This window comes from Callorhinus ursinus, unplaced genomic scaffold (genome assembly GCF_003265705.2).
Source record: "Callorhinus ursinus isolate GAN/ISIS: 27379988/994484 unplaced genomic scaffold, GSC_fseal_2.0 scaffold19, whole genome shotgun sequence".
NCBI classification, from domain to species: domain Eukaryota; kingdom Metazoa; phylum Chordata; class Mammalia; order Carnivora; family Otariidae; genus Callorhinus; species Callorhinus ursinus.
Window position 1 is genome coordinate 20,798,481 of NW_027397081.1, and position 27,543 is coordinate 20,826,023.

The following is a 27,543-nucleotide window of genomic DNA, read 5'->3' on the forward strand; positions in this document are numbered from 1 at the left end:
TTGCATACAAGTTTTTCTGTGGATATGTGTTTTCATTTCTCTTGAGTATACCAAGGAGTGGAATTGCTGGGAATCTGGGGACTCTATGCTTAACCTTTTGAAGAACTGCCAAACTGTCTTCCAAAGTGGCTGCACGGTTTTTCATTCCTTCCAACAGTGTATGAGGGTTCTAATTTCTTCACATCCTCACCAGCACTTAATGTTTTTTTAATTATAGCTATATGAATGGGTGTGAAGTTTTGAAGAAGTCTTAGTTACTTTTTCTTTTGTGGATTGTGCTTTTGATGTCATATCTAAGAAACTACCTAATGCAGGATCATGAAGACTTACTCTTATGTGTTCCTTGAAGAATTTTATATCTCTTGCATTTAGGTCTGTGATCCATTTTGAGTTAATTTTCATATGTGGTAGAAGGTGGGAATTGAACTTCATTCTTTTGCATGTGGATATCCAGTTGTCCCAACATCATTTGTTGAAATGCTTACCCGTTGAACACTCTTGCCAAAAATCAGTTGATTGTAAATATAACGGTTTATTTCTGAACTGTCAGTTCTGTTCCATTGATCTATAAATCTATTCTTTTTTTTTATAAGTCTGTTCTTATGCCAGTACCACACTATCTTGAATATTTTTTTTAAGATTTTATTTATTTATTTGAGAGAGGGAATGAGAGAGAGAGAGAGCACATGAGAGGGGAGAGGGTCAGAGGGAGAAGCAGACTCCCTGCTGAGCAGGGAGCCCGATGCGGGACTCGATCCCAGGACTCCAGGATCATGACCTGAGCCGAAGGCAGTCACTTAACCAACTGAGCCACCCAGGCGCCCTGTAGCTTTGTAGTTAAGTTTTAGAATTGGGAAGAGTGATTCCTCCAACTATATTCTTCTGTTTCAAAACCATCTTAGCTATTCTGGGTCCCTTGCATTTGGATTTAAGGATCACCCTGTCAACTCCTACAAGAAGTCATCTGAAATTTTGATGGCGATTGCATTAAATCTGTTGATCAATCTGGGGAGTACTGCCATCTTATCTGTCCTTTCATGTCTTTTCATTCATCTAGACCTTCTTTAATTTCTTCCAACAATGTTTTGTAGGTTTTAGAGAATAAAATATACACCAACTTTGTTAATTTTAAGTAATTTTTTGATGGTATTTTTAATGGATTTTTCCATTAATTTCATTTTCAGATTGTTCATTACAAGTATAAAGAAATACAGTTGATTTTTGTATACTGATCTTATATCCTGCAACTTTGCTAAAAGATACATAACTTTTAAGCTAAAAAAAGTAATACTAAGCTTTCATTCTAAAAGTTAGAGGTCATAATTTGACCTATAACAAAGTAGGTATACCAAGTTATATCATAAGGCTTTTCTAGTAATATGGGGGAAAATTAGCTCCAGTTTCCTCCCTTCCATGTTAGTTGATGTTATAATATTTTCAGGTTCTTATTTGGGCTCACACCCACCAAAAGAGTTGTGTACATTGAAAATGATTACAGATTTGAGATAATAAGGGATCTGGCTTTATATCCTGGATTCAGTCCTAAGCATGCTCAGAGTGATTTCAAGTGACCACTTTAGAAGAACTTTCATTCTGAACATTTTGATTTGTTATTAATTCACCCATGTTTTTGACCTGAGTCATTCCCTTTGCTTTATTATTTTTTATTTGGTTTATTTCTTCTGAATCTGCTTCTTTCATTCTTTTTTAATTTATTTTAATTTATTGATTTTTTAATTGTTTGTTTTTATCCAGTTGAGGTTAAGGTTGCAGGAGAAAAGAAACAATAGATGAAAATATCAAAAGCACATACAGGGCTAGCTTTTGGCAATTTTGTCACTTTGTGTGCCTGGACTTCTAACAGGTTTATGATGGCTATCAATCAAAATTGAACACTGAATTCCAAATTCCACTGACACTCCAATCTGGAGTAGATCATGAAGAAGACAAGAAAGAGGTACGTAATGATAATTGCTTTTGGACACCAGTATTTCTATTATAATAGTATATGTGAAATTGGGAATGATTTACTGTGTTCTTACACATTAAGAGCCAGTACTACAAATTCCATGGATAAAGGCAGAGAAATCACTTGAGTCATTATAATGTGTTGAACTTTTCTTCCAAGCTTCTAGGATTTAGGATACCTTGATGTGAAATCAGAGATCTGATCCTAGTGAATTTTTCCCATTAGTGTGTGTTTGTCAAATAACTTAAAGGAAGGGTTTTTAACTTATGACTTACTTTTTTTTTTCCTTCTTAATCTAAAGTTGGTTTAAACCAAGAGTTTTTTAACACTGCCCATGTGCCAGAATCAGATGTGGAGCTTTTTTCAAAATACAAATGCCTGAACCCAAACAGATATACTGATCAGTATATGAAAAGGTAGGTTTGGGGCATATGTGTTTTGAAAAAAATACCACTGAGCTTGTGATGGCCTCAGCATTAAGAACCAGCTATTAGACTTTTGATAATTTTTACCAAAAGGACATAAGCTACTCAAAGGGCAAAAACATGTCTATGTGTACACCAGTGCCCTTTAAGTAGCTTATGTCCTTAAAAGAGAATATATAAACCCACAGGGCAATAGCACTTGCTTTTATTATACTTGCTCCCTTTTTTCCGGGGTGGGGGGGGGCAGAGGGAGAGGGAGAGAGAGAATCCCAAGCACGCTCATGCCCAGCACAAGCCTGATGTGGGCCTTGATCTTACAACCCTGAGATCATGACTTGAGCTGAAATCAAGAGTCAGATGCTTAACCGCCTAAGCCACTCAGGCGCCCCTATACTTGTTCCCTTTTAAAGTGTGGTGCTCAGATATTCCTCAGTCCTTCTTCCCTCTTTATTACCATATGAGGCTAGGCTTAGAGTATACTTTTGCAATGTGGTTTTAATTTTGAAAATTTAAAGTGACTGTTGTTCTTTTATAAAATACCTCTCACATTCTTTCTTTGGCCCTGCTTCTATGGTACTTATTACTTGGGAATACAGAGTAAATATAGTAATATATCTTATCGTATCAAATACAGTCATTTCCTCAAGTGCTGTTGACAAAGGACTATACTAAGGGCAAACTAAATTAGTACTTCTTTCTCTGATTTGTCTGTAATATCTAAAAGCTATGTGCTTGAGAATATAAAGCTCTTGTTGTATGTGCTATTATCCTAGGTCACCATAAAATAGAAGGAAATTAAGGACTTAATTCGATGTGACTTTTGTATCATCTAGCATATCTATGGCACAAGGATATTTTCCTTCCTTGGAAAGTCCTCTGAGAGCAGAATCTTAACAGTTTTTTTTTTTTTTATTATGTTATGTTAGTCACCATACGGTACATCATTAGTTTTTGATGTAGCGTTCCATGATTCGTTGTTTGCGTATAACACCCAGTGCTCCATGCAATATGTGCCCTCCTTAATACCCATCACCAGACTAACCCATCTCCCCACCCCCCTCCCCTCTGAAACCCTCAGTTTGTTTCCTGGAGTCCATAGTCTCAACAATTTTAACTTCTTTCCTTTAGCGTCAAAAGCAATACCTGAGATATAGACGACTTTTCATGGATATTGAGAGAGAACAAGTAAAAGAACAACAAAGACAAAAAGAACATCAGAAGAAAGTTGAAAAGTAAGTTCTTTGATCCTTACTATGAGCCTTAAATTACCAGTTAAGATGATTTTGAAAGCTGAGTTTTAGAAATAATCAGGCAGTGGTTTTACCTTCTGATCCATAGTGGAAACAATGGTTTTTTATCTGGATAGACATATGAAAGGTAGTTAAGAGCTATGTTTTTTTAATAGACTTTTTTTTTTTGAACAGTTGTAAGATTACAGCAAAATTAAGCAAAAAGTACAGAGAGTTTATTTACCCCCTTGTGGTATACATGGACTGCCTCATCCACTGTCAACATCCTGTATCACAGTGGTACAGTTGTTACAACTGATAAACTTCCATTAACACATTGTAATCCATATTTGACTTTGGGATGGACTCTTGGTGTTATACATTCTTCTAGATTTTGACAAATGGATAATGACTTGTATCCACATAATATAATATCATACAGAATAGTTTTACTGCCCTAAAAATGCTTCATGCTTTACCTATTCATCTTTCTCTCCTCCCAGCCCATGGCAACAACTGATCTTTTTATTGTCTCCATTGTTTTGCCATTTCCAGAATGTCACATAGTTGGCATACAATATGTAGCCTTCTCAAATTGTCTATCTTCCACTTAGTAATATGCAGTTAAGTTTCCTCTAATAACTTTTCATGGTTTGACAGCTCATTTCTTTTTAGTGCTGAGTAATAGTCTGTTGTCTGGTTGTACCACAGTTTTTTTTATCCATTCACATTCTGAAGGAATCTTGGTTTCTTCAAAGATATGGCAGTTATGAATAAAGCTGCTTTAAATATCCATGTGCAAGATTCATGTGAGTGTATGTTTTCACCTCATTTTGGTAAATACCAAGTAGTATGTTTGCTAGATAATATGGTCAGAGTATGTTTACTTTTGAAAGAAACTGCCAAACTTTATTCCAAAGTGGCTGGGCCATTTTGCATTTCTCTCAGCAGTGAACAAAAGTTCCTGTTGCTCCAGATCTTCTCCATCATTTGGTGTTGTCAGTGTTTTGGATTTTGGCCATTTTAACAGTTGTGTAATAGTACCTCATTGTTGTTTTAATGTGCAGTTCCCTAATGACCTATGATGTGGAGCATCTTTTCATATGCTTATTAGCCATCTGTACATTTTCTTTGGTGAGGTGTCTCTTTAGGTCTTTGGCTCATTTTTTAATTGGGTTATTTGTTTTCTTATTCTTGAATTTTAAGAGTTCTTGGTAGTTTTGGATAATAATCCTTTATCAGATATTTTTTACAAATATGTTCCCTCATGTGTGGCTTTAATTCTCATTCTTTTGACACTGTCTTTTGGAGAGCAGAAAATTTTAATTTTAATGAAGTCCAGCTTGCAATTACTTTTTTTATGTTTCATGCCTTAGGTATTATATCTAAAAAATTATTGTCATACTCAGAGTCACCTAGATTTTCTTTCTTTTTTTTAAGATTTGATTTATTTATTTGAGAGAAAGCACGAGATAGAGAGCATGAGTGGGCGATGGGAGAGGGTGGAGGGGCAGAGGGAGAGGATAAGCAGGTTCCCCACTGAGCAGGGAGCCCGGAGCCAACCCTGGGATCATGACCTGAGATGAAGGCAGGCGCTTAACCGACTGAGCCACCCAGGCGCCCCTCACCTAGATTTTCTTTTGTGTTATCTTATAAGAGTTTTATCATTTTGTGTTTTACATTTAGCTTGATGATCCATTTTGAGTTAATTTTTATAAGGGGTGTAAGGTCTGTGTCTGGATTCATTTTTCTGCACAGTTGTTCCTACCCCATTTGTTGAAAAGACTGTCTCTGCTCCATTGTATTGCTTTTGCTGCTTTGTCAAAGATCAGTTAACTATATTTATGCAGGTCTATTTCTGGACTCTGTTCTGTTCCACTGACCTATTTGTCAATTCTTTTGCTAATACCACACTCACACTAACATCAGACTCACTTTTGCTTTAAGGACACATATAGGCTGAAAGTGAAGGGATAGAAAAAGATACTCCATGCAAATGAGCACCAAAATAGGGGGTGTCCATCCTTATATCAGACAAAATAGATTTTAAGTTGAAAGGGTCACAATAGACAAAGATGGTCATTATATAGTGATAAAGGGGTAAATTCATCAAGATGATGTAACAATTATAAATATTTATGCACCCAGCACCAGAGTATCTAAACACAGTGCTTGCTTTGGCAATACATGTACAGAGTACCTAAACATGAAGCAGATACTAACAGAACTGAAAGGAGAAATAAACAACAGTACAATAGTAGTAGGAGACTTTAGTATCCTCCTCTAAACAATGGATAGATCATCCAGACAGAAAATTAATAAGGAAACATTGGTTTGAACAACTCTAAAGACAAATGGACCTAACAGACATATACAGAACAAGCTATCTAATGATAGCAGAACACACATTCTTCTCAAGAACACATAGGACATTCTTCAAGATAGATCATATGCCACATAGGCCACAACACAAGTCTTAACAAATTCAAGAAGATTGAAATCATATCTGGTATCTCTTCCAAACACATTGATATGAAAATAGAGATCAGTAATGAGGGAAATTGGAAAATTCACAAATACATGAAAATCACGTAGCATACTTGTGAACAACCAATGGATCAAAGAAGAAATCAAAGGAGAAATAAAATGTTTAGACAACAAAAATGGAAACAACGTACTGAAACGTATGGTATGCAGCAAAATCAGCTCTAAGAGGAAAGTTTATAGGTACAAGATGCCTTCAAAGAAAAAAGATCTCAAATAAGCAACCTAATCTTACAACTCAAGGAACTAGAAAAAGATGAGCAAACTAAGCCCAAAGATAGCCAGAAGGAAGGAAATAATAAAGATTAGAGCAAAAATAAATAGAGAATAGGAAAAAAATTGAAAAGATCAATAACACTAAGAGTTGGTTATTTGAAAAGAAAAACAGAACTGAAATGCTTAGCTAGATTAACCAAGAGAAAACAAAGAGAGAACTCAAATAAATAAAATTATAAACAAAAAAGGAGACATTATAGCTGATACCACAGAAACACAGAGGATCATGAGAGTACTGTGAACAATTATATGCCAACAAATTGGGCAACCTAGAAAAAAAATGGATAAATTCCTAGAAACATGCAGTCTATCCAGACTGAAATGTGAAGAAATAGAAAATCTAAACAGGCCAATTGCAAGTAAGGAGATTGAATCGGTGATCAAAATCTTCCCAAGAAACAAAAGTCCTGGACCTGGCTTCACTGGTGAATCCTACTAAACATTTAAAGAAGAATTAACATCAGTCCTTCTCAAATTCTTCCAAAAAACTGAATAGGAGGGAACACTTTCCAACTCATTACAAGGTCTACCCTGATACCAAAACCAGACAAGGTCACTACAGGAAAAGAAAGTTACAGGCCAGTATCCCTGATGAACATTGATGTAAAACGTCTCAACAAAATATTAACAAACTGAATTCAACAGTACATTAAAAGAATCCTATACCAGGATCAAGTGGGATTTATTCCAAGGATGCAAGGAAGGTTCAACCACCACAGATCAATCAGTATGATACACTGCATTAACAAAATGAAAGTTAAAAATCATGTGATCATCTTAATAGATGCAGAAAAAGCATTTGACAAAATTCAGTATACATTTGTGATAAAAACTCTGAACAAACTGATATAGAGGGAATGTACCTCAACATAATAAATCCCTATATGACAAGCCTACAGCTATCATACTCCACAGTGAAAAGCTGAAATCATGGGTTGCCTGGGTGGCTCAGTCGGTTAAGCGTCCGACTCCTGGTGTCATCTCAGTTCATGATCTCATGGCTCCTGAGATCGAGCCCCTGTAGGGCCCCACGCTCAGTGGGGAGTCTGCTTGAAGATTCTTTCCCTCTGCCCCTCCCCCCACTCACTAGTGCGCTCTCACTCTCAAATAAATAAGTAAATCTTAAAAAAAAAAAAAAAGGAAAGCTGAGATCTTTTCCTTTAAGATCAGGAACAAGACAAGGATGCCCATTCTCCCCACTTATGTTCAACTTATTACTAGAAGTCCTAGCCAGAGTGTTTAGGCAAGAAAAAAAAGTAAAAGGCATCCAAATTGGAAAGGAATAATCAAACTGTAACTATTTGCTGTAGACATGATATTATATATGGAAAACCCTAAAGACTCTGCCAAAAACTTGTTAGAACTAATAAATGAATTCAGTAATTCCTGTATTTTTCAGGATACAAAATCAATTTACAAAAATCAGTTGTGTTTCTATATACTAACAATGAACTATCAGAAAGATGAATTAAGAAAATAATCCTGTTTACAATGACATCAAAAAGAATAAAATACTTAGGAAAAAATTTAACCAAGGAAGTGAAAGATCTATATACTGAAAGCTAAAACATTGATGAAAGAAAGTGAAGATGACACAAATAAGTGGAAAGATAGTCCAAGCTCATAAATTGGAAGAATTAATATTGTTAAAATGTTCATACTATCTAAAACAATATATAGAGTTAATGCGGTTCCTAACAAAGTTCTAAAGCAGAAATAGAAAAAACAATACTAAACTCTAAAATCTGTATGGAACCACAAAAGACCCTGAATAGTGAAAGTAATCTTTTCTTTTTAAAGATTTATTGATTTATTTGAGAGAGAGTGTGAGCGTGCACACTCACGTGCACACACGTGCACATGAGGGGGGAGGGGCAGAGGGAGAGAAAGAATCTCCAGCAGACTCCCCACTGAGCATGGACCTCCCCGCCCCAAGCAGTGCTGGATCCCATGACTCTGAGATCATGACCTGAGTGGAAATCACGAGTTAGATGCTCAAGAAACTGAGCCACCCAGGCACCCCAGTGAAAGAAATCTTGAGAAAGTAGAACAAAACTGGAAGCATCACACTTCCTGATTTCAAGCTATATTACAAAGCTATAGTAATCAAAACAGTATGGTAGTGACATAAAACAGATACATAGATCAATGGGACAGAATAAAGAGTCTAGATATAAATCAGTTAATTTACAGCAAAGCAGTCAAGAATATACGATGGGGAAAGGATAGTCTTTTCGATAGATGGTGTTGGGAAAACTGGATATCCACATGCAAAAGAGTGAAAGTGGACCCCTAACTTACTCCATCAAAAATCTACTGAAAATGGATTAAAGACTTGAACATAAGACCTGAAACTTTAAAACTCCAAGAAGAAAACATAGGGGTAAGCCCCCTGACATTGGTCTTGGCAATGATTTTTGACTATGACATTGTAAGTATAAGCAACAAAGCAAACAGAATCAAGTGGGACTGTATCAAACTAAAAGACTTCACTCAGCACAGCAAAGGAGACAATTGACAAAATGAAAAGGCAAACTGTGGAATGGGAGAAAATATTTGCAAAGTATATACCTGATAAGGTGAATATATGAGGAACTTACACAGTTCAATAGAAAAAAAGAAAAAACCCAAACAACCCAATTCAAAAATAGTCAAAGGACCTAAATAGACATTTTTTCAAGAAGACATACAAATGACCAATAGGTACAGGAAAAGGTGCTCAACATCACTAATGAACAGGGAAATGCAAATCAAAACTATAATGAGATATCACCTCATGCCTGTTTGAATGGCTGTTATGTGAAAAACAAGAGATATGTGCTGGCAAGGATGTGGAGAAAAGGGAAACTTGTACACTATTGGTGGGAATGTAAATTAGTGCAGTTACTATGGAAAACAGTGTGGAGGTTCCTCAAAAAATTAAAAACAGAACTACTATATGATCCAACAATCCCACTTCATGGTATATATCTGAAGGAAATGAAATCACTATCTCACAGAGGTATTTGCACCCCTGTGTTCATTGCAGCATTATTCACAATAGCTAGGACATGGAAACAACTTAAGTGTCTGCCAGCAGATGAATGGATAAAGAAAATGTGGTACATATATAATGGAATATTATTCAGCCATGAAAAAGGGAAATCCTGCCATTTCTGACATGAATGAATGTTGAGGTATTATGCTAAGTAAAATAAATCAGAGAAAGAAATACTTTATGACCTTACTTATATGGGAAATCTAAAAAAAATGAACTCATAGAAACAGAGATTGGTGTTTGCCAGGACCAGGGAGGGGTGTGTGTGTGGGGAAATGAGATGTTGGTGAAAGGCTGCAAATTTTCAGTTATAAGATAAAGGAGCTCTGGGGATCTAATAATGTACAGTGTGGTGACTGTCATTATAGTACTTGAAATTTGCTAAGAGAATAGATTTTAAATGTTCTCATCACACACACACACAAAAGGTAACTGTGAAGTGATAGAAATGTTAATTAATATCATGGTAATCAGTTCATACTATATATATAAGAAATCATTGATATATATATTATACACCATAAAATTACATAATATTTTTGTCAATTATCTTTCAATAAAGCTGGATGGAAAATGTGGGTTCCAAAGGAAGGACTTCACTTCTTATCCACATTTGAGAGTGATTCTGCATTTGTTCAGGAAACATTAATCTGGCACTTCCATATCATGGGACTGTCCTGGACATAGGCATTACAAAGATAAATAAAATGTGGTTCCTTTTCTTGAGGAATTCATAATCCAAGGTGGATGGGGGAATAATTGTATGCAAGTAAGTAGTATAATTATTAAAATAGAAGTAGGTACAGAATCCCAGAGAACACAGAAGTGGGATTACTGATTCCATCTGGAAAGTTAGAGAAATTATTACATTTCAGTTGGGCCTAGATGGAGAAATATGTGTTTACTGTGGAAGCAGATAAAGGATGGTGAAGTAGAAAAATCGACATAAACTGAGAGTGAAAGCAAATAATCGTGTTCATGCAGAGTTTTATAATTTAGAAGGGCTTTCATATATTATTTCATTTGGTATTTTTCAACAATCAAACATTTATTGAGAGTCTGGCACATGCCAGGTACTACATTACATGCTGAGAATATTAAATGTGAATATGTGGCAGGGTAGTAGTGGTTCATAGCACAGGCTTGAAATCAAATAGTCTTAGGTTTGAATTTGCAACTTACTAGCTGTGTAACCTTCAGCATGTTTCTTTACCTCTGAAATTCAGTGTTTTTAATTATAAAATGAGGATTATAATCCCCGTTTCCTAGGTTGTTGATAGAATTAAATGGTGGAATGTATGTAAAATACTTAACATTGTATTTGGCATTTAATAAAATCATGGTAAATAGTACCTATTATGACCGTGATGATGATGGTGGTGGTGGTGGTGATGATGATGATGATGATAATGATGGTGATGATGATGATGGTAAATAGGATGACCATGATGATGGTAAATAGGATGAGCACCAAGGGAGACCAGACAAATGGAGAATAGGAGATGAAAACAGTAATTATAATGCTATATGAGAAGTAAGGCAGGGAGAGTCTAGGGAGGTCAAGAAAGGCTTTATATATAGATGGGTTAGTACTCAAGCTGGGTCTTGAAGTGTGAATTGGAATTTGCTAGATGGTCATGGAACATAGTATGAAAGTATAAGATATGTGTGGGAAATAGTGTGAAAACTTGGGGTGGCTGTTCGATCCAGCAATTGCACTACTGGGTATTTACCACAAAGATACAAATGTAGGGACCCGAAGGGGTACGTGTACCCCAATGTTTATAGCAGCAATGTCCACAATAGCCAAACTGTGGAAAGAGCCAAGATGCCCATCGACAGATGAATGGATAAAGAAGATGTGGTATATATACACAAGGGAATATTATGCAGCCATCAAAAGGAATGAGATCTTGCCATTTGCAATGACGTGGATGGAACTGGAGGGTGTTATGCTGAGTGAAATAAGTCAATCAGAGAAAGACATGTATCACATGACCTCACTGATATGAGGAATTCTTAATCTCAGGAAAGAAACTGAGTGTTACTGGAGTGGTTGGGGGTGGGAGGGATGGGGTGGCTGGGTGATAGACATTGGGGAGGGTATGTGCTACAGTGAGCGCTGTGAATTGTGCAAGACTGTTGAATCACAGATCTGTACTTCTGAAACAAATAACGCAACATATTTTAAGAAAAAAGAAAAAGAAGAAGATAGCAGGAGAGGAAGAATGAAGGGGAGTAAGTCAGAGGGGGAGACGAACCAGGAGAGATGATGGACTCTGAAAAACAAACTGAGGGTTCTAGAGGGGAGGGGGTAGGGGGATGGGTTAGCCTGGTGATGGGTATTGAGGAGGGCACGTTCTGCATGGAGCACTGGGTGTTATGAACAAACAATGAATCATGGAACACTGCACCAAAAACTAATGAGGTAATATATGGTGATTAACATAACAATAAAAAATTAATAATTCTTTCAAAAAAAAACTTGGGGTGGCTGGTGGAAGTGAAGTGGCAGAAGGGCTATCAAAAGGCTGTTGAAAGATTTTAAGGCATAAGTCTTGTCAGATTTATATTTTAGAAAGATCATTCTGGCAGCAGTACAGAATGGTTTGGAGAGGACAGAAAACTAAGGTAAAGAGTCTAGTTAGTAAGTTATTTTAGTAGCTGAGGTAGGAGATGATGGGGACATTGGGAACAGAGAATCATGTATTTAATAAAATTTCAGAAATAGAATCCATAGGACTCAATGACCAGTTGGGTTTGGTGTTGAGAGCAGTCAAGGATAGTTTCTAACTTTATTCTTGGATAGCTAAATGAATGGTAGTACCATTAACATAGGTAGGTAATGCCCAAAGAAGAACTAGATTTGATAGAAAGCTAGCGAGTTCAATTTAGGACATTGAGTGTGAGAAGCCTGTGGAACATTAAGGGAGGGCTGACTTAATACACATTTGGAAATAAGGAACTAGAGTTCTGGCAGCAGTGAGAACTAAAGATTTCTTTAGGAATTTTCAGTATTTGTTTCAACATGAATTGAGACCAAGCATAAAGCTACTTCTGGAGGACAGATAATTAAGAAGAGCTTTTGTTAGTCTTTAGGTACTGAATTAACAAAGTTGGAGACTTTGAGGGGTCTCAAACACTTGATTAGTTTTCTCCTCAAGACATTTGCCAATGTCTAAATTTGTGCAATAAAGATGGGGTGCCTGGGTGGCTCAATTAAGTGTCTGCCTTAGGCTCAGGTCATGATCTTGGGGTCCTCGGATTGAGCCCATGTTGGGCTCTCTGCTCAGTAGGGAGTCTGCTTCTCCCTCTCCCTCTGTTCCTCCCCCTTGCTCGTTCCCTTTCTCTCTCAAATAAATAAGCAAATAATTTTTTGAAAAGGCTAAGGGTCTAAGTTGAAAATTTCTGGAAAGCAGAGAGAAATTTTCTATAATCTTACAGTACATGTTCAGGACCCACCAGGGTGAGGTGGGGGTGGGGTGGGGTAGGACCCAATGAATATACCAGGCTTTCAGTCAAAAAGAGACTGTAGAGTTCTATAGGAGCATGGAGAGTTCTACACTAACAAGATGGTCTAACCAACTATAGAATAAGCCTTACCCAAACTATAAAGCCGCCTTGATTCTGCCGAGGGCCTGATTGGATTAAACTGATGAACCCTGCATTCTGTGCCTAGCAGAGATAAGGGTGAACTATTTCTGGTTATAGATAACATCACGTGGAGCCTTTAAATTTGTTTTAAAACAACATTCAGCGTTCAATCAGAATTTTTTAGGCATGTCAAAAGATAAGACCAGATGACCAAAAGCCAAGAGGAAAAGAGACAACTGAAGCAGATTCACAGATGATACAGATACTGGTATTAGCAGACAAGGACTTTAAAACAGTTGATTAATATACTCAGGTAAATGGAGGAAAAGATGAAGAAAATAGATGAAGATATGGAGAATTTCGCCAGAGAACTGAATCTATAAAATAGAATAAAATTGAAAGTCAGAAGCTGACAAATGATAATTTAAAATAGAAACTCAGTAGATACACAATGAGATACCACTTCATACTCATTGGAATAGCTTAAAAAAGAAGACGACGACAACAAACTTAATAGCAGCAGATGTTGGCAAGGATGTAGATGAATTATAACTGATATGTTGGTAGTGAAAGTGGAAAAGAGCATAACCACTTTGGAAAACTTTAGTATTTTATATAGTTAAACGTACATCTACCTTACGACACAGGCCTTTTACTGCTAGATATTTCCTCAAGGAAAATGAAAACATTTATAAAAACACTGAACAGTGATAGAATATATTTTTTTAAGTATCAATGGCACATTTATCAAGATTGATCGTATCCTGGGTTATTTTTCAGAATGTGTTCTCTGATTATAGTGATGGTAAGCAGTACATTTTAAAAGAGTTCTGAATCAAAGATAAAATTGCAACGGAAATTATTAATAAATGCTTTGAAGGGAATAATAATGAAGATAAAACATATTAAAACTTGTCAGATGCAGCTAAAGCAGTGCTTAGAAGGAGTGTTAGAGCCCTAATTGCAATTATCAGAAAAAGTAAAAAGGCTAAAAATGTTTTAACTTTCCATCTTGAAGAAGGTAGGAAAAATAGCAAATCAAAAAGAAGAAAGAAGTCATAAAGAACAGAAATCAGTGAAATAGAATACAAATGTACAGTGGAGAAAATCAACAAAGCCAAAAACTGGTTCTTTGAAAATTTAGTTTTGCCAGGGATATACCACTTTAATCAGTGAAAAAGAAAAGAGAAAACCAATATTAGGAATGAAAAAGGAGTCATTACTACAGAGCCTAGAGACATTAAATGATAATAAGAGGACACATGAACAATTCCATGCTAAAAAAATTTGATCATTTTGATGAAATAGACAAACTCCTTTAAAAAAAAACCCAAATGTGGATGCAAGAAGAAATAGAAATCTGACTCATCTCATATTAAAGAAAGTAAATCAGTTTTTTTTTAAAAGATTTTATTTATTTATTAGAGAGAGAGAGAGGGTATGCATGCGGGGGGAAAGACAGAGGAGAAGGAGAGAAAATCCCAAGCAGACTCCGTGCTGAGCATGGAGCCCAATGCAGGGCTCAGTCCAACAACCCTGAGATCATGACTGGGCCCAAATCAAGAGTCAGATGCTCAACCGACTGAGCCACCAACTGCCCTAAAAGTAAATGAGTTATTAAAAATCTTACCAAAAAGCAAAATTTATGGTCAGGTCCAGGCTCAGATGTCTTCACTGGGGGATCCTTGCCAAATATTTAAGGGAAAAAAACAATACCAAATTTTACATAAACCATTCTACAGAATGGAAAACAGGGAATTCTTCCCAAATAATTGTAGAGGCCAGCATAATCTTAATACCAGTCTGACAAGGACATTACAAGAAAGCAGCATTACAGACTGATTTCTCTCATGAACAGAAATGTAAAATTCCAAGTGAAATAGTAGCCCAGTGACCTTTGAGGGGCACTCTTGCATTCCCTTGCCCTTGGAACTTCTGCCTAAGCCTCTGCTTCCTGCCCCAGGACAGCTTCTTAAACACCCCTGAACTTTTCCCAAGCCATGGACCCAATGGAAACAAAGCTTTTTGCAACACCAATGATGATGAAAAAAAATAACTAAAATAAGATATTCCAAGATGTTTAAAAATTATCTTTGGATACTAGAAATAATTTTTTTCTGTTCTATGTGTGTTTCTTAATTTTTCAAATTTTTTATCATTAGTGTGTTTGACTTTGAGAGCCTAAGCAATATCTGTAGGGGCCCCTTGCTGGTGAATATCCTGTTTATTTTGTAGTAGAGAGTACAAGGACTCCTGAAAATTTTATGTGGCAGTCCACTAGTGAGAATGGTTTCCTTTGAGGTGTTTAATAGTTTCTTTAGTATGTTTTTATTCTCACGTGCTTTTTCTCCCCTTGAGATATAATACTGTTGTCTTAAAAATGACAAAAAGAGCTGCAATGAAAAAGTGTATGTGTTTTGGATTGGGGTAGAAGAGGCTTGGAAAAATCTTCATGAAGTTGTTTAGGGTAACTTTAGGCAAGATTCTATTTAGATATTTCAAACATCTTTTCTATTCTTAATGTTCATTAGGACTATAATTACATAATCTCCCTGGATAACAATTTCAGAATCTAAGGACATTGGCTCTCAGGAAGTTCATTCTTATATTTTGGCCAGATTTGTCTTACTGTAACCTAGTTGTTTAGCCATAATTATCTGATCTGCATCAAAAATTCTTTCAGTTCTGTAGTGCCCATATATAAGCATTTTACCAACTCATCAAGCAAAAGAACAGAAATTTAGTTCAGTTCATATAACTGAAGCCAAGACATCCCTGCTGTGGGTGTTTTATGTCTAACCTAAATCCTCCTATGACATGCCTACCACATGGCATAGACAGTGGGGAATTCTTCTTTAGCTATATGCTGACCTTCTTTGAAAGCTTTTCTGCTTAAGGCTTTTGTTTTATTGCCATTTTCTCACTGGATAATCTTTTTCTTCTTTGACTTATACTCTTGACCCCAGAAAAAGTATGAAGTTCTCTGCCTCACAGATGGTATCAGAAAGTTAAATCTGTTGTCAGTCATTTGCAAATAATTAAAAATTATTTTTTTTGCTTTTTCCTTGTTGAAGAAACTAAATCACATATGCCTGTTTTGCATGGTTATGATTTAACTTAAACACAAAACTACTTTAGCAGCATTCTAAAATGAACATACATCTGCTTTCTAAACAGGAATTAATAATAACTGCTTTACCTCAGTTGTTATAAGAATCAAAATTCATGTTTTCATTCATTTAGCAGCAATTTATTGAGTATCTATTAATTGTTATACATGATAGCTAGACTTAGGGGGTGCAAAAAATGAAAGACATCATCCTACTCTTCAAAGATCTTACTAGATAGATTTCACTCTTGAATGGGGAAGCAGATAAATGAGTAGATAATTATAATACCATATTTTCAGTATTACAAGACAGCATATCATGTGGTTAAGAACATGCAGAGATATGTGTTCAAATCTCATCTCTGCTACCTACCAGTTGTGTGACTTTGGGAAAGTTACCTCAGTAAGCCTCAGTTTCTTCTCTGTAAAACAGGGATAATAGTGGCATATACTTCATAAAGTTGCTGTGAGGATTAGATGAGGTAACCTGTAAATGTTTGTAATCTGGCACAGTGGATGCTCAATAAATTTAGTTGCAACTATTTAAGGAAAAAATAACATCAAGTTTTACATTATTCTAGAGAATGGAAAACAGGGAATAGTCCCCAAGTAATTATCGAGACTAGTACTAGTCTGCCAACCTGATAAAGACATTACAAGAACGCAGTGTTACAGACTAATTTCTCTTATCAACGTAAGTATAAAAATCTCAAGTAAAATTAAATATTTCTTTTAATACCATTAAAAGAAAAAATTGCAAGGCTAGATGGGGGTACAGAGACTGTGTTTTCAACTCAGAATTGGGGGTATGGTTGTAGCAGAAGGCTTCCTGGGCTGAGTTTTGAAGGATTAGAAGCAGTACTATGAGACAAAACTGTAACTGGGTTGGAGAAAAGAGTAGATGGGAAACTTAGGTAAAAGGAATAACATTGTAGAAGCAGTGACTTAAGAGAATATGACACTTCTGAGTTGGATATGATTAGAGGTAAAAGAATGGCAAGAGGCGAGTCTTAAGAAATAAAGACAAGATCATAAACAGCTTTGTATGTCATGAGAAGGGATTTGGATTTTATCCTGAAAACAGGAGCCACTTAGGGCGCTGTGGGGAATAGATGAGGTGACTAAGACTAGATGTTAGGACATTATTGAAGTCATGTACTTAGAAGATGAGAGGTGAAATTGGTTTTTTAAAAAAAATTATTATATAAAGTCCTTACTGTGTGTCAAATACTGTCTCATTGAATTGATACACAATTCTGCAGGATAGTGGTAGCTGCCATTCATTGAGTGTTTATAATGTACCAGCCCAGTGTTGAGTGTTTTAGAGGCATTAGCTCATTTTTACTCACTTCAATAACTTTATGAGGTAAATTTTATTATTCTATAGAAAGTGAGCCCTAAAGAGGTTAAGTAATTTGCCTAAGATTAAGATCACACTTAGCAATGGCAGAACTGGAATTCAATCCCAGATTTATTGGATTCCATCACCTAACCTCTTTGAAGCCTGTAACACCACCTTTCACATAAGCCAGGGCCAAGGAGGCAATTTTAAGAGCATAAGACAGAGAGTCGATAAGATTTTGTCAGTAGAGAATTCAGGGTTAAGTCCCAGGTTTATGGCTTAGGCCACCAGATAAAATCTAAAACAAGATTTGCCTGGGAGGAGGTAGATGAGAGGATAAGTTTAGTTGGGTTTAAGGTGCTTTTAAAGGAAATCCAACTAGAGAACCCAATAGGAAGTATTATGTTATTTTTAATAATGATTTCAAAAATCACTAAGGAAGAATACTTAGCAGAATCAGGAAGTGAGCAGACAGAAAGTTTGAACAGAAAAACAGGATCAGCAAGCAATGATTTAGACTCGGTAGATTAGACCTTAATCCTGTTGTGCCAGAGAGGAATATTTCTTTCATGCCTTTGAGGTCTAACAGGGCACCTCTTTAACCCCTGAAATAAACCTGTTTTTTAATCTTACAAGCAGAATTCCTTTTATATTTGAAAGTATTGGTGTTGGGGGCGCCTGGGTGGCTCAGTTGTTAAGCATCTGCCTTCGGCTCAGGTCATGATCCCAGGGTACTGGGATCGAGCCCCGCATCGGGCTCCCTGCTCCATGGGAAGCCTGCTTCTCCCTCAACCAGTCCCCCTGCTTGTGTTCCCTCTCTTGCTATGTCTCTCTCTGCCAAATAAATAAAATCCTTAAAAAAAAAATTAAATTAAAAAAAAAAGGTATTGGTGTTGGCAAATTTCTGGCTCGGGAAGACAGAAACCATAGAGCCAAAAAGATAGGCCTCATTTTTAGTTTTAGGTCTGTATTTTAGTTTTAGCTTTGTAAAGGATTAGTGATGTGGCCTTATATGGAGGATGACTGAGTGACAAGAGTTTTTGAGTTGTTGCAATTCTATGACTATTTTTTAACACAGTTTGCCTGTGATATTGATTTATCTTCAGGATTCTTTCCAGGGTGTAAATGTTGACCTATACTTGTTTAGTTGTGCCAACACACAGCATAACAAGTTTACCAACCAAATTGCAATGTTTTCTATTCTTCCTCTCTTTTACTGAGAGTCTGACACTAGTTTCAGAATACCTCTTGGCATAACCACTATAGCTGCACTCGCTTCAGTGCTCTGGAAAAAACCAATACATTGACATGTTGATTTCTGACCTAGTTTAGTTTCTATTGTGTATCAACTGAAATTTATATTTACACAAGAGGCCTTGAAGGTATCAGAGAAGAATAAGAGCTTGTTTACAGCATAATTGTTTATACCAATTTTGTAAGTTAACCTTGTCATTTTTGATTTTATGATCCTTTCTGAAACTACTAAATGGCAGTAGTTCTTAACCTGAGAATCTGACCAAACCTCTGGGTTCTTTTCCCAGAAAAATACCTTTGAGACAATCAAATGGAGATGTCAAATTGGCAGGTAGTTCAACAGATTTGAATCTCAGAGGAACTTTCTGATGGAGCTGTAGCTTTAGGAGGTACAGGTGTTGGTGGGTGGTAGCTGAAGCTGATGGCATACCTAAAGTCACCTGGGGAAAAGTTATAGTGCAAGAAGTGGAGAATGCCTAGATATATTGTATTTCCGCTTATGTACTATGACTTTTGGAGGGCCACAGACTATTTTTACTATCTAATATTTTTTGCTCTCTCAAATCAGTTTTTGCTACCTTGGGTACAATATTGCTCCCATTGAGAACGTATGTGCTAGATGGATTAAATTACCTGTAGGCCACCATTGACTTTGGAGAGAGTTGTTTTGATGAAGTGATTGATGGGCCTCAAAGCCACATTGGAGAAGGTGAGGAGATCAGGAAATAGAGACAGAAATTCCAGACAACTCTTACAAGATGTTTGACGTAAGGAGTAGCTAGGGAGGAGAGGGAGGGGCTGAGTCCATCATGTCTAGTAACTGTTCTTTTACCAAGATCTGCGGTGTCAACATTTGCAAAACAGTGCTGACGTGTTTCCTTAGTTCTCAGTTTACTGGTTTAGAGAATGACTGGTATAGAGAATTAACCAGTAACTAAGCTTTTCCATTGTCATTCACTTGGCTCTTTTAATTTCACCATTGAAAACCTCAATTTGATTCATTACCTTCAGAAAAATCTTTTACCACTTGCCTTTTTCACAACATAAGGAGTTATTGAACTAAGCAAATATAAATTTCCTCAAAATACCACTTTTCTTTACTGGCTGTCTTTGGAGTAAGATCTCTATGTAGATCCCTAGCCAGGAGCACCTTTGTGATCTTAGGCTCATCTTTAGCTTTTGTACTATTTTAATCTTGTCCTGTCATTCTCTTGCATATTTCACACATTATATTTTAAGAGAGCAAGTTGACATATATTTTAAAGTCAGTTGTGAATGACTGTGTGCCTGTTTTGGCCTTCCACACATTACCTTTCTCATATTCCTGCTACACTGCCTTTAAATCTTCATCTTCACATGAAAACATCTCTCTCTGCCCACGTTGCAATATTGAGATTTCTTACCTCTAACCCTCTTATGACTTTATATTGCATTTGAGTTTGAATTGTACTATAAAAGATATGGTTATATTTTATACCCTTTAAGGAATATTCAATTTAGACTTTTACAGTTGGAGCTCGGCAAAGAATCACAAGTGTGGGAGAACACTTGAGAAAATCCTTGTCTAAAGTAGCCTTGTCACTCTGCTAGAGATGGCCATGATTAACTGTCAGAATCTGGACGGACTTGAGTTCCATATACAATACAACTACTGAGTCTCTTGTACTTTTCCAGTGCGTGATCTTTCAGCCCTTGGAGGATGGTTTCCAGGTTTTTAATATATACCTGTGTTAATCTAACTTGAAGGCCATAATTCCCCTAGAGTAAATAGCTTGCCACAAATGGATTGAAGCCCAGAATTTTCAGCAGTCCATGCTTTATTGAAGAGGTATGAGTGTGATTTGGCCTCATACTACTGTTCAGAAAACAATAGCTCTTTTGTTTTGAAGTAATTTTTAACAACTGACATTATCAGCATGTATTTATAAGTTTTAGTCTTGAGTCAGTCATATATTTTAACAAACTTTAACATTACTTAGGTTTTCTGATATTTTTCTCCATGAGCTACTTATTTCCTCTCTACTTATAGGTGAGTTTTTTTTTTTAAATAAATACAATTACTGTTCAATAAACTGTACATACTTAAAGTGTAAACTTGGATGTTTTGACATTATATATATATATGAAACCACTACCATAGTCAAGATAGTGAACATATCTATCATCCCCAAAAGTTTACTAAGTGGGGCCCTTGGTAGCCCCACTTTTTTCTCCCTCCCTGTCTCCATCTGCCTAGGTGACCACTGGTTTGCTTTCTGTCACTATAGATTAGCTTGCATTTTTCTGGAATCATGCTGTTACCAGACTCCCAGGATCAGGTTCTTGAGTCTCAATGTCATTGAAATGAACTTTGAATTGGAGAGAAAGAAAACAGGCAGAGTTAATTGGAGAGAGCTTGGATACAAGGTAGCTGATAAGAAAGAGGAATGTTGCCCCTGAAGGAGTACTGTGCATGGTTTTTATTTTTATTTTTATTTTTAAAGATTTTATTTATTTACTTGACAGAGAGAGACACAGCAGAGAGGGAACACAAGCAGGGGGAGTGGGAGAGGGAGAAACAGGTTTCCTGCCGAGCAGGGAGCCCGACGCGGGGCTCGATCCCAGGACCCTGGGATCATGACCTGAGCCGAAGGCAGACGCTTAACGACTGAGCCACCCAGGCGCCCCCTGTGCGTGGTTTTTAAAGGCACTTTTCTGAGGGATGAGGGGCTAGGACTGGGAAAGTGCCCTTCAGTCCCTGGATCATTATCTTCTGGTCATCACTTGGTGGTGGTCACAAGATAGTTGGAGGTTGTCTTTTACCGTGGTCAGCATTGTTTAGGGTACCTGAAAAATCAACTTTGAATTGTTACTTCTATGTAAACTGTTTCTTTTGTTTTTGTTCAAATAACCATTACTCTCTAACAGTTGTTATTTGCTCATTTGTTCTTTCTGAGAAGGAGGTATTTGTCCTTAAGTGTATGGAAATTTAACTCTTGCCGTAGACCAGTGGCTTTATAGGAATTAAGTTCCTCTTGTTTTCCCTATACTGCCTCAGTACAACATGTGCTCTTTTGCCCATCTCCTTTTACTCAGCATAATTATTTTTAGATTCATCCTTGTTATAGTATCAAGAGTTCATTCCTTTTTGTTGTAGAACAGTATTCCATTTTATGGATATACCACACTTTATCCATTTATAGCTTGATGGACGTTTGGGTTGTTTCCAGTTTGGGGCTGTTAGAAAAAAAGCTGCAATGAACATTCATGCATAAATCTTTGGAAATATGATACCTTTTCTCTTGGTAGTATACCTAGGAGTGGAATGGTTAGATCATATGGTAAGTGTATGTTTAACTTTTTATAGAAACTGTCAAACTGTTTTCCAAAGTGGTTGTACCATTTTATTTTACCACCAGCAGTGTAAGAGATTCAAGTTCTTAACAGCTTCACCAGTATTTGGTATTGGGTATGGTCAGTCTTTTTTATTTTAGCCATTTGAATAGGTGTGTTGTGGTATCTCATTGTGGTTTTAGTTTGCATTTCCTATATGACTGAAGATGTTGAACATCTTTTCAAGTGTTTATTTGTGTATCAGTTTATCAGTATATCATTATTGGTGACACGTCTATTCAAACCCAATTTTTTTGAGTTGTCTTATTATTGCATTTTAAGATTTCTTTAATATAATCTGGATATAAGTCTTTTATCAGATAAATGCTTTGCAAAGATTTTCTCCCACCCACTGGTTTGTCTTTTTATCTTAACACTGTCTTTTAAAAGAGCAGAAGTTTTAAATTTTGATGAATACGTATTTTCAATTTGTTCTTTAATAGATTATGGTTTTGGTGTTATATTTAAGAAATCGTTGCACAGCCCAAGGTCACAAAAATTTTTTTTGTTTTCTTCTAGAAAGATTATCAGTTTAAGATTTTATATTTAGATCTGTGATTCAGTTAAAGGTTAATTTTTATATATGGTATGAAGTTTATTTTTTTGCATGTGGATATCCATTTGTCAAAAAAGCTATCCTTTCGGGGTGCCTGGGTGGCTTGATTGGTTAAGTATCTGACTCTTGGTTTTTGCTCAGGTCCTGATCTCATGGGTTGTAAGATTGAGCTCCGCATTGGGCTCTGCACTCAGTGGAAATCTGCTTGGATATTCTCTCCTTCTGCCCCTACCCCCACTCTCGCACTCACTCTCTCTTTTAAATAAATAAATAAATCTTAAAAAAAAAAAAAAAGGCTAATCTTTCTCCACTGCATTGCCTTTGTGCTTATGTCAAAAATCAGTTGTGCAACAAACAAAAGAGAAAATTGATAGGCTGGACTTCATTAAAATTAAAAGTAGTCAAGAAAGTGGAAAACAACTCCAGAATGGGAAAAAATATTTACAAATCATATATCTAATAAGAGACTTGTATTCAGAATATATAAAGAACTCTTACAAATCAGTGATAAAAAGGCAACCCAATTAAAAAGTGGACAAAGGATTTAAATAGATATTTCTGCCAGGAAAATATACAAATGGCTAGTAAGTACTTGAAAAGATGCTCAACATCAAGAGTTATTGGGAAATGCAAATCAAAACCACAGTAAAATACCATCTCACACCCACAAGCATTACTATTATAAAAACAACAAGTTATAACAAGTGTTGATGAGAATATGGAAGAATTAGAATTCCTGTATATTGTTGGTGGGGAATGTAAACTGGCACAGTTGTTTGTTTAGCAGTTCTTCAAAAGGTTAAACAGATTAACCATATAACTCAGCAGTTCCACTCCTGGATATATAACCAAGAGAACTGAAAATACGTATCTACACAGAAACTTACACGCATTTTCATAGTAGCATTATTCGTAATAGCCAGGAAGTGGAAGTATCCCAAGTGTCTAAGAACTGATGAATAGATAAATCAAATGTGGTGTATCTATACAGTGGAGTATCAGCAATAAAAAGGAATGAAACACTGATACATACTACAACATGGATGGACTTTGAAAACATCATGCCAAAGGAAAGAAGCCAGTCCCAAAGGCCACATGTTGTATGATACCATTTATATGAAATGTCTGGAATAGGCAAATCTATATAGGCTCTACTGGGTCTGGGAAAGAGGGGATGGAGAGTGAGTATTAATGAATACAAAGTTTCTTTTGAGTACAAGATTTCTTTTGGGAGTAATAAAGATGTTCTCAAATTATATTATGGTGATGGTAAACTTTATGATATTCAAGTTGTATCTTAGGGTATTTAAAAAGTGAGTTGCCCATATATGTGTTGGTTTATTTCTGGACTTTCTCTTCTGTTCCATTGATCTGTTTGTCTAAATACTAATACCATGCTATTCTGATTAGTGTAGTTTTATAATAATGCTTGAAATCTTAGTGTTAGCCCTCCAGTTTTTTTTCCCTCAGACCTGTCTTGGCTGTCCTAGGCCCTTTGTATTTCCATATAAATTTTAAAATAAGTTTGTCAATTCATACAAAAAGCCTTCTTGGATTTTTTTTTTTTAAAGATTGATTTATTTATTTTAGAGAGAGAGTTGGGAGGAGCAGAGAGAGAATCTCAAGCAGGCTCCCCACTGAGCACGGTGCCTGACTCGGGGCTGGATCTCATGACCCTGAGATCATGACCTGAGCCAAAATCAAAAGTCAGATGCTTTACTGACTGAGCCACCCAGGTGCCCCAAGCCTTCTTGGATTTTGATTGGGATTGTGTTGAATCTATAGATAATTTGGGGAGAACTGGGGAGAAATAGTAAATGATAATTGAGTTTTCCAACCCATGAACAAGATATATTGCTCCATTTATTTAGCTCTTCTTTAATTTTTCTCAATTATAGTTTTCAGTGTATGGTCTTTCATGTCTTTTGTCATATCTGTCCATAAGTATTTCATATTTTTGGTGCTATATAAATGGTATTTATTTTATTTCAGTTTCTGATTTTTTGTTGTTGCTTGTGTATAGAGATGCACAATTGATTTTTGGGTGTGGATCTTACATCCTGCAGCCTTATTAAGCTCACACATATTAATTCATTGGATTTTTTTTTACATGGTGATCATGTCATCTTCAAAGACAGTTGTACTTCTTCCTTTAAATTGGAATGGCTTTTATTTCTCTTGCCTGATTATACTGGCTGGAACCTTCAGTACAATGTTGACTAGAAGTGCTCAGAGTGGACAGTCCTGGATCTTAGGAAAGCATTTAGTCATTCATCGTTAACCATGATGTTAGCTGTAGTTTTTTTATGGATGCCATTTATCAGACTGAGAAGGTTCTTTTCTCCTCCTAGTTTGTTGAGAATTTTTATTAGCAATGAATGTTAGATTTTGTAAAAAAAAATTTTCACTAGTGAGATGATCATGTTTCTTTTTTACTTTGTTGATATGGGAATAACATTGTTTGATATTTGAATGTTAAACCAACTCTGTGTTCCTGGGGTACACCCCACTTGGTAATGTATAATTCTTTTATAGATTTGCCTAAAGTTTTATTTAGAATTTATGTCTACATTCTAAAAGATATTGGCTTGTACTTTCCTTGTAATATCTTTGATTGATTTTGGTTTCAGAGACTGATAAAATGGGTTGGGAAGTATTCTCTCCAATTTTTTGGGAAGAGTTTATACAGAATTGGTATTATTTCTATCTTAAATGTTTGGTAGAATTTGCCAGTGAATCCATTTGGTTCTAGACGTTTCGTTGTGGAAAGGTTATTAACAACATTTTTAATGTTGATAATAGATATAGAGCTATTTAGGTTATCTATTTTTTTCTTGAGTAAGCTTTAGTAGTTTGTGTATTTTAACGAATTCGTCATATCATCTAAGTTGTCAAATGTTTTGGCATGACATTGTTCTTAGTATTCTATTATTCAATACCTGTAGGATCTGTAGTTATGTTGCCCCTCTTATTTTTTATCTTAATAATTTGTATCTTCAAGGCACCTGGTGGCTCAGTCAGTTGAGCATCAGACTCTTGATTGCAGCTCCAGTCATGATCTCAGGCTTGTGAAATGGAGTCCCATGTTGGGCTCCATCCTGGATGTGGAGCCTGCTTGGGATCCTCTCTCTCCCTCCAACCCTCCCAGTGGAGTGTGCATGCACTGTCTCAAAAAAAAAAAAAAAAAAAATAGTGTTGTCTTTGTGTGTGTGATCCGGGTACGCTCATGATGTATCAGTTTTATTGAACTTCTCAAATACCTAGCTTTTTCTTTTCCTTTTTCTGTCTCTCCTTTTCTTTTTCTTTTTACTTTTCTGTTCCCTAGGTCATTGATTTCTGCTTCAATCTTTATTTATTTTCTTCTGCTTACTTTAGGCTTACTTTCCTCTCTCTCTCTCTCTTTTTTTTTGAGTTGCTTAATGTAGAAGAGTAGGTCATTGATTTGATGCCTTTCTTTTCTCATAGACAATTAGTACTATAAATTTACTACTCTAACAGCACCTAATGAATTCATTTCCATTCAGTTCAAAATATCTGCTAATGTTTCCTTTGTTTCTTCTTTGATCGTGGGATATTTAGAAGGGTGTTATTTAATTTCCAAATATTTGGTGATTTTCAGAGTATCTTTCTGTTATTGCTTTCTAATTTAATTTTATTGTGGTAGAGAATAGTATGCTATGAATCTCTTGAATCCTTTTAAATTTATTGATACTTGTTTTATGGCGCAGAATATGGCTTGTCTTGGTAAATGTTTCAAGTTTAATAACTTCACAATAGAAGAATGTGTATTCTGTTGTTTTATAAATGTGTATTCTGCTATTTTATAAATGTTGTGGAGTGTTCTATAAATGTCCATTAGGTCAGGTTGTGTGATGATGTTGGTCAGATGTATATCCTTGCCACTTTTTTTTTTTTTAGATTTTATTTATTTATTTGACAAAGAGAGACACAGCGAGAGAGGGAACACAAGCAGGGGGAGTGGGAGAAGGAGAGGCAGGCTTCCCGCGGAGTAGGGAGCCCGATGCGGGGCTCGATCCCAGGACCCTGGGATCATGACCTGAGCCAAAGGCAGACGCTTAACAACTGAGCCACCCAGGCGCCCTATCCTTGCCACTTTTATGCCTACTTATTCTATCAATAATTGAGACAGGGCTATTGAGATCTCTGTAACTGTGAATTTGTCACATCTCCATATAATTCCATCAGCCTTTGCTTCATGTATTTTGAATTTCCGTTATTAGATGTATAAATGTCTGGAGTTGTTATGTCTCTTTAATTAATTGACTCCTTAATTATGAAGTGATCTTCTTTATCCCTGAGAATTTTGTTTTCTCTGAAATCTACATTGTCTGATATTAATATAGTCACTCAGTCTTCTTTTAATTAGTGCTAGCATGGTGTATCTTGTTCCATCCTTTTATTTTTAACCTACTTTGTTCCTTTATATTTAAAATGCATTTCTTGCCAGCAGGATATAATTGAGTCGTGACTTTTTGTCAGATCTGACAATTTCTGCCTTTTAATTGGGGTGTTTTAGACCATTTACCTTTAATGTGATTATTGATAGGGTCTGATATTAGTATATCATACTGCTATTTGTTTTCTATTTGTGCCATTTGGTTTTTGTTCTCCTTTTTTCTTTTTCTGCCATCTTTTGAGTTACTTTTATGTTTTTATAATCCCGTTTGATCTCCTTTGTTGGCATGTTAGCTATAACTTTTTTTTCTGTTATATTATTGGTTGTTCTAGGGTTTATAGTATACATCTCTAGCTTTTCCACAGTCGACCTTCAATTGAAAGTATACTACTTTCCATATAGTATAAAAATCATAGTAT

The 27,543-nt window shown here is 36.0% G+C and overlaps 1 protein-coding gene across 1 annotated transcript in view; it reads left to right on the forward strand.

Annotated features, from left to right (window-relative positions):
* Positions 1–27,543, forward strand: part of CCDC15 (coiled-coil domain containing 15) — an 83,240-nt gene that overhangs the window by 25,455 nt on the left and 30,242 nt on the right. Inside the window, exons 13-15 of the mRNA XM_073904060.1 lie at positions 1,865–1,957; positions 3,523–3,626; positions 16,765–16,808. Of these exons, the coding sequence (XP_073760161.1) occupies positions 1,865–1,957; positions 3,523–3,626; positions 16,765–16,808 (241 nt within the window). The remainder of the gene's footprint in view (positions 1–1,864; positions 1,958–3,522; positions 3,627–16,764; positions 16,809–27,543) is intronic.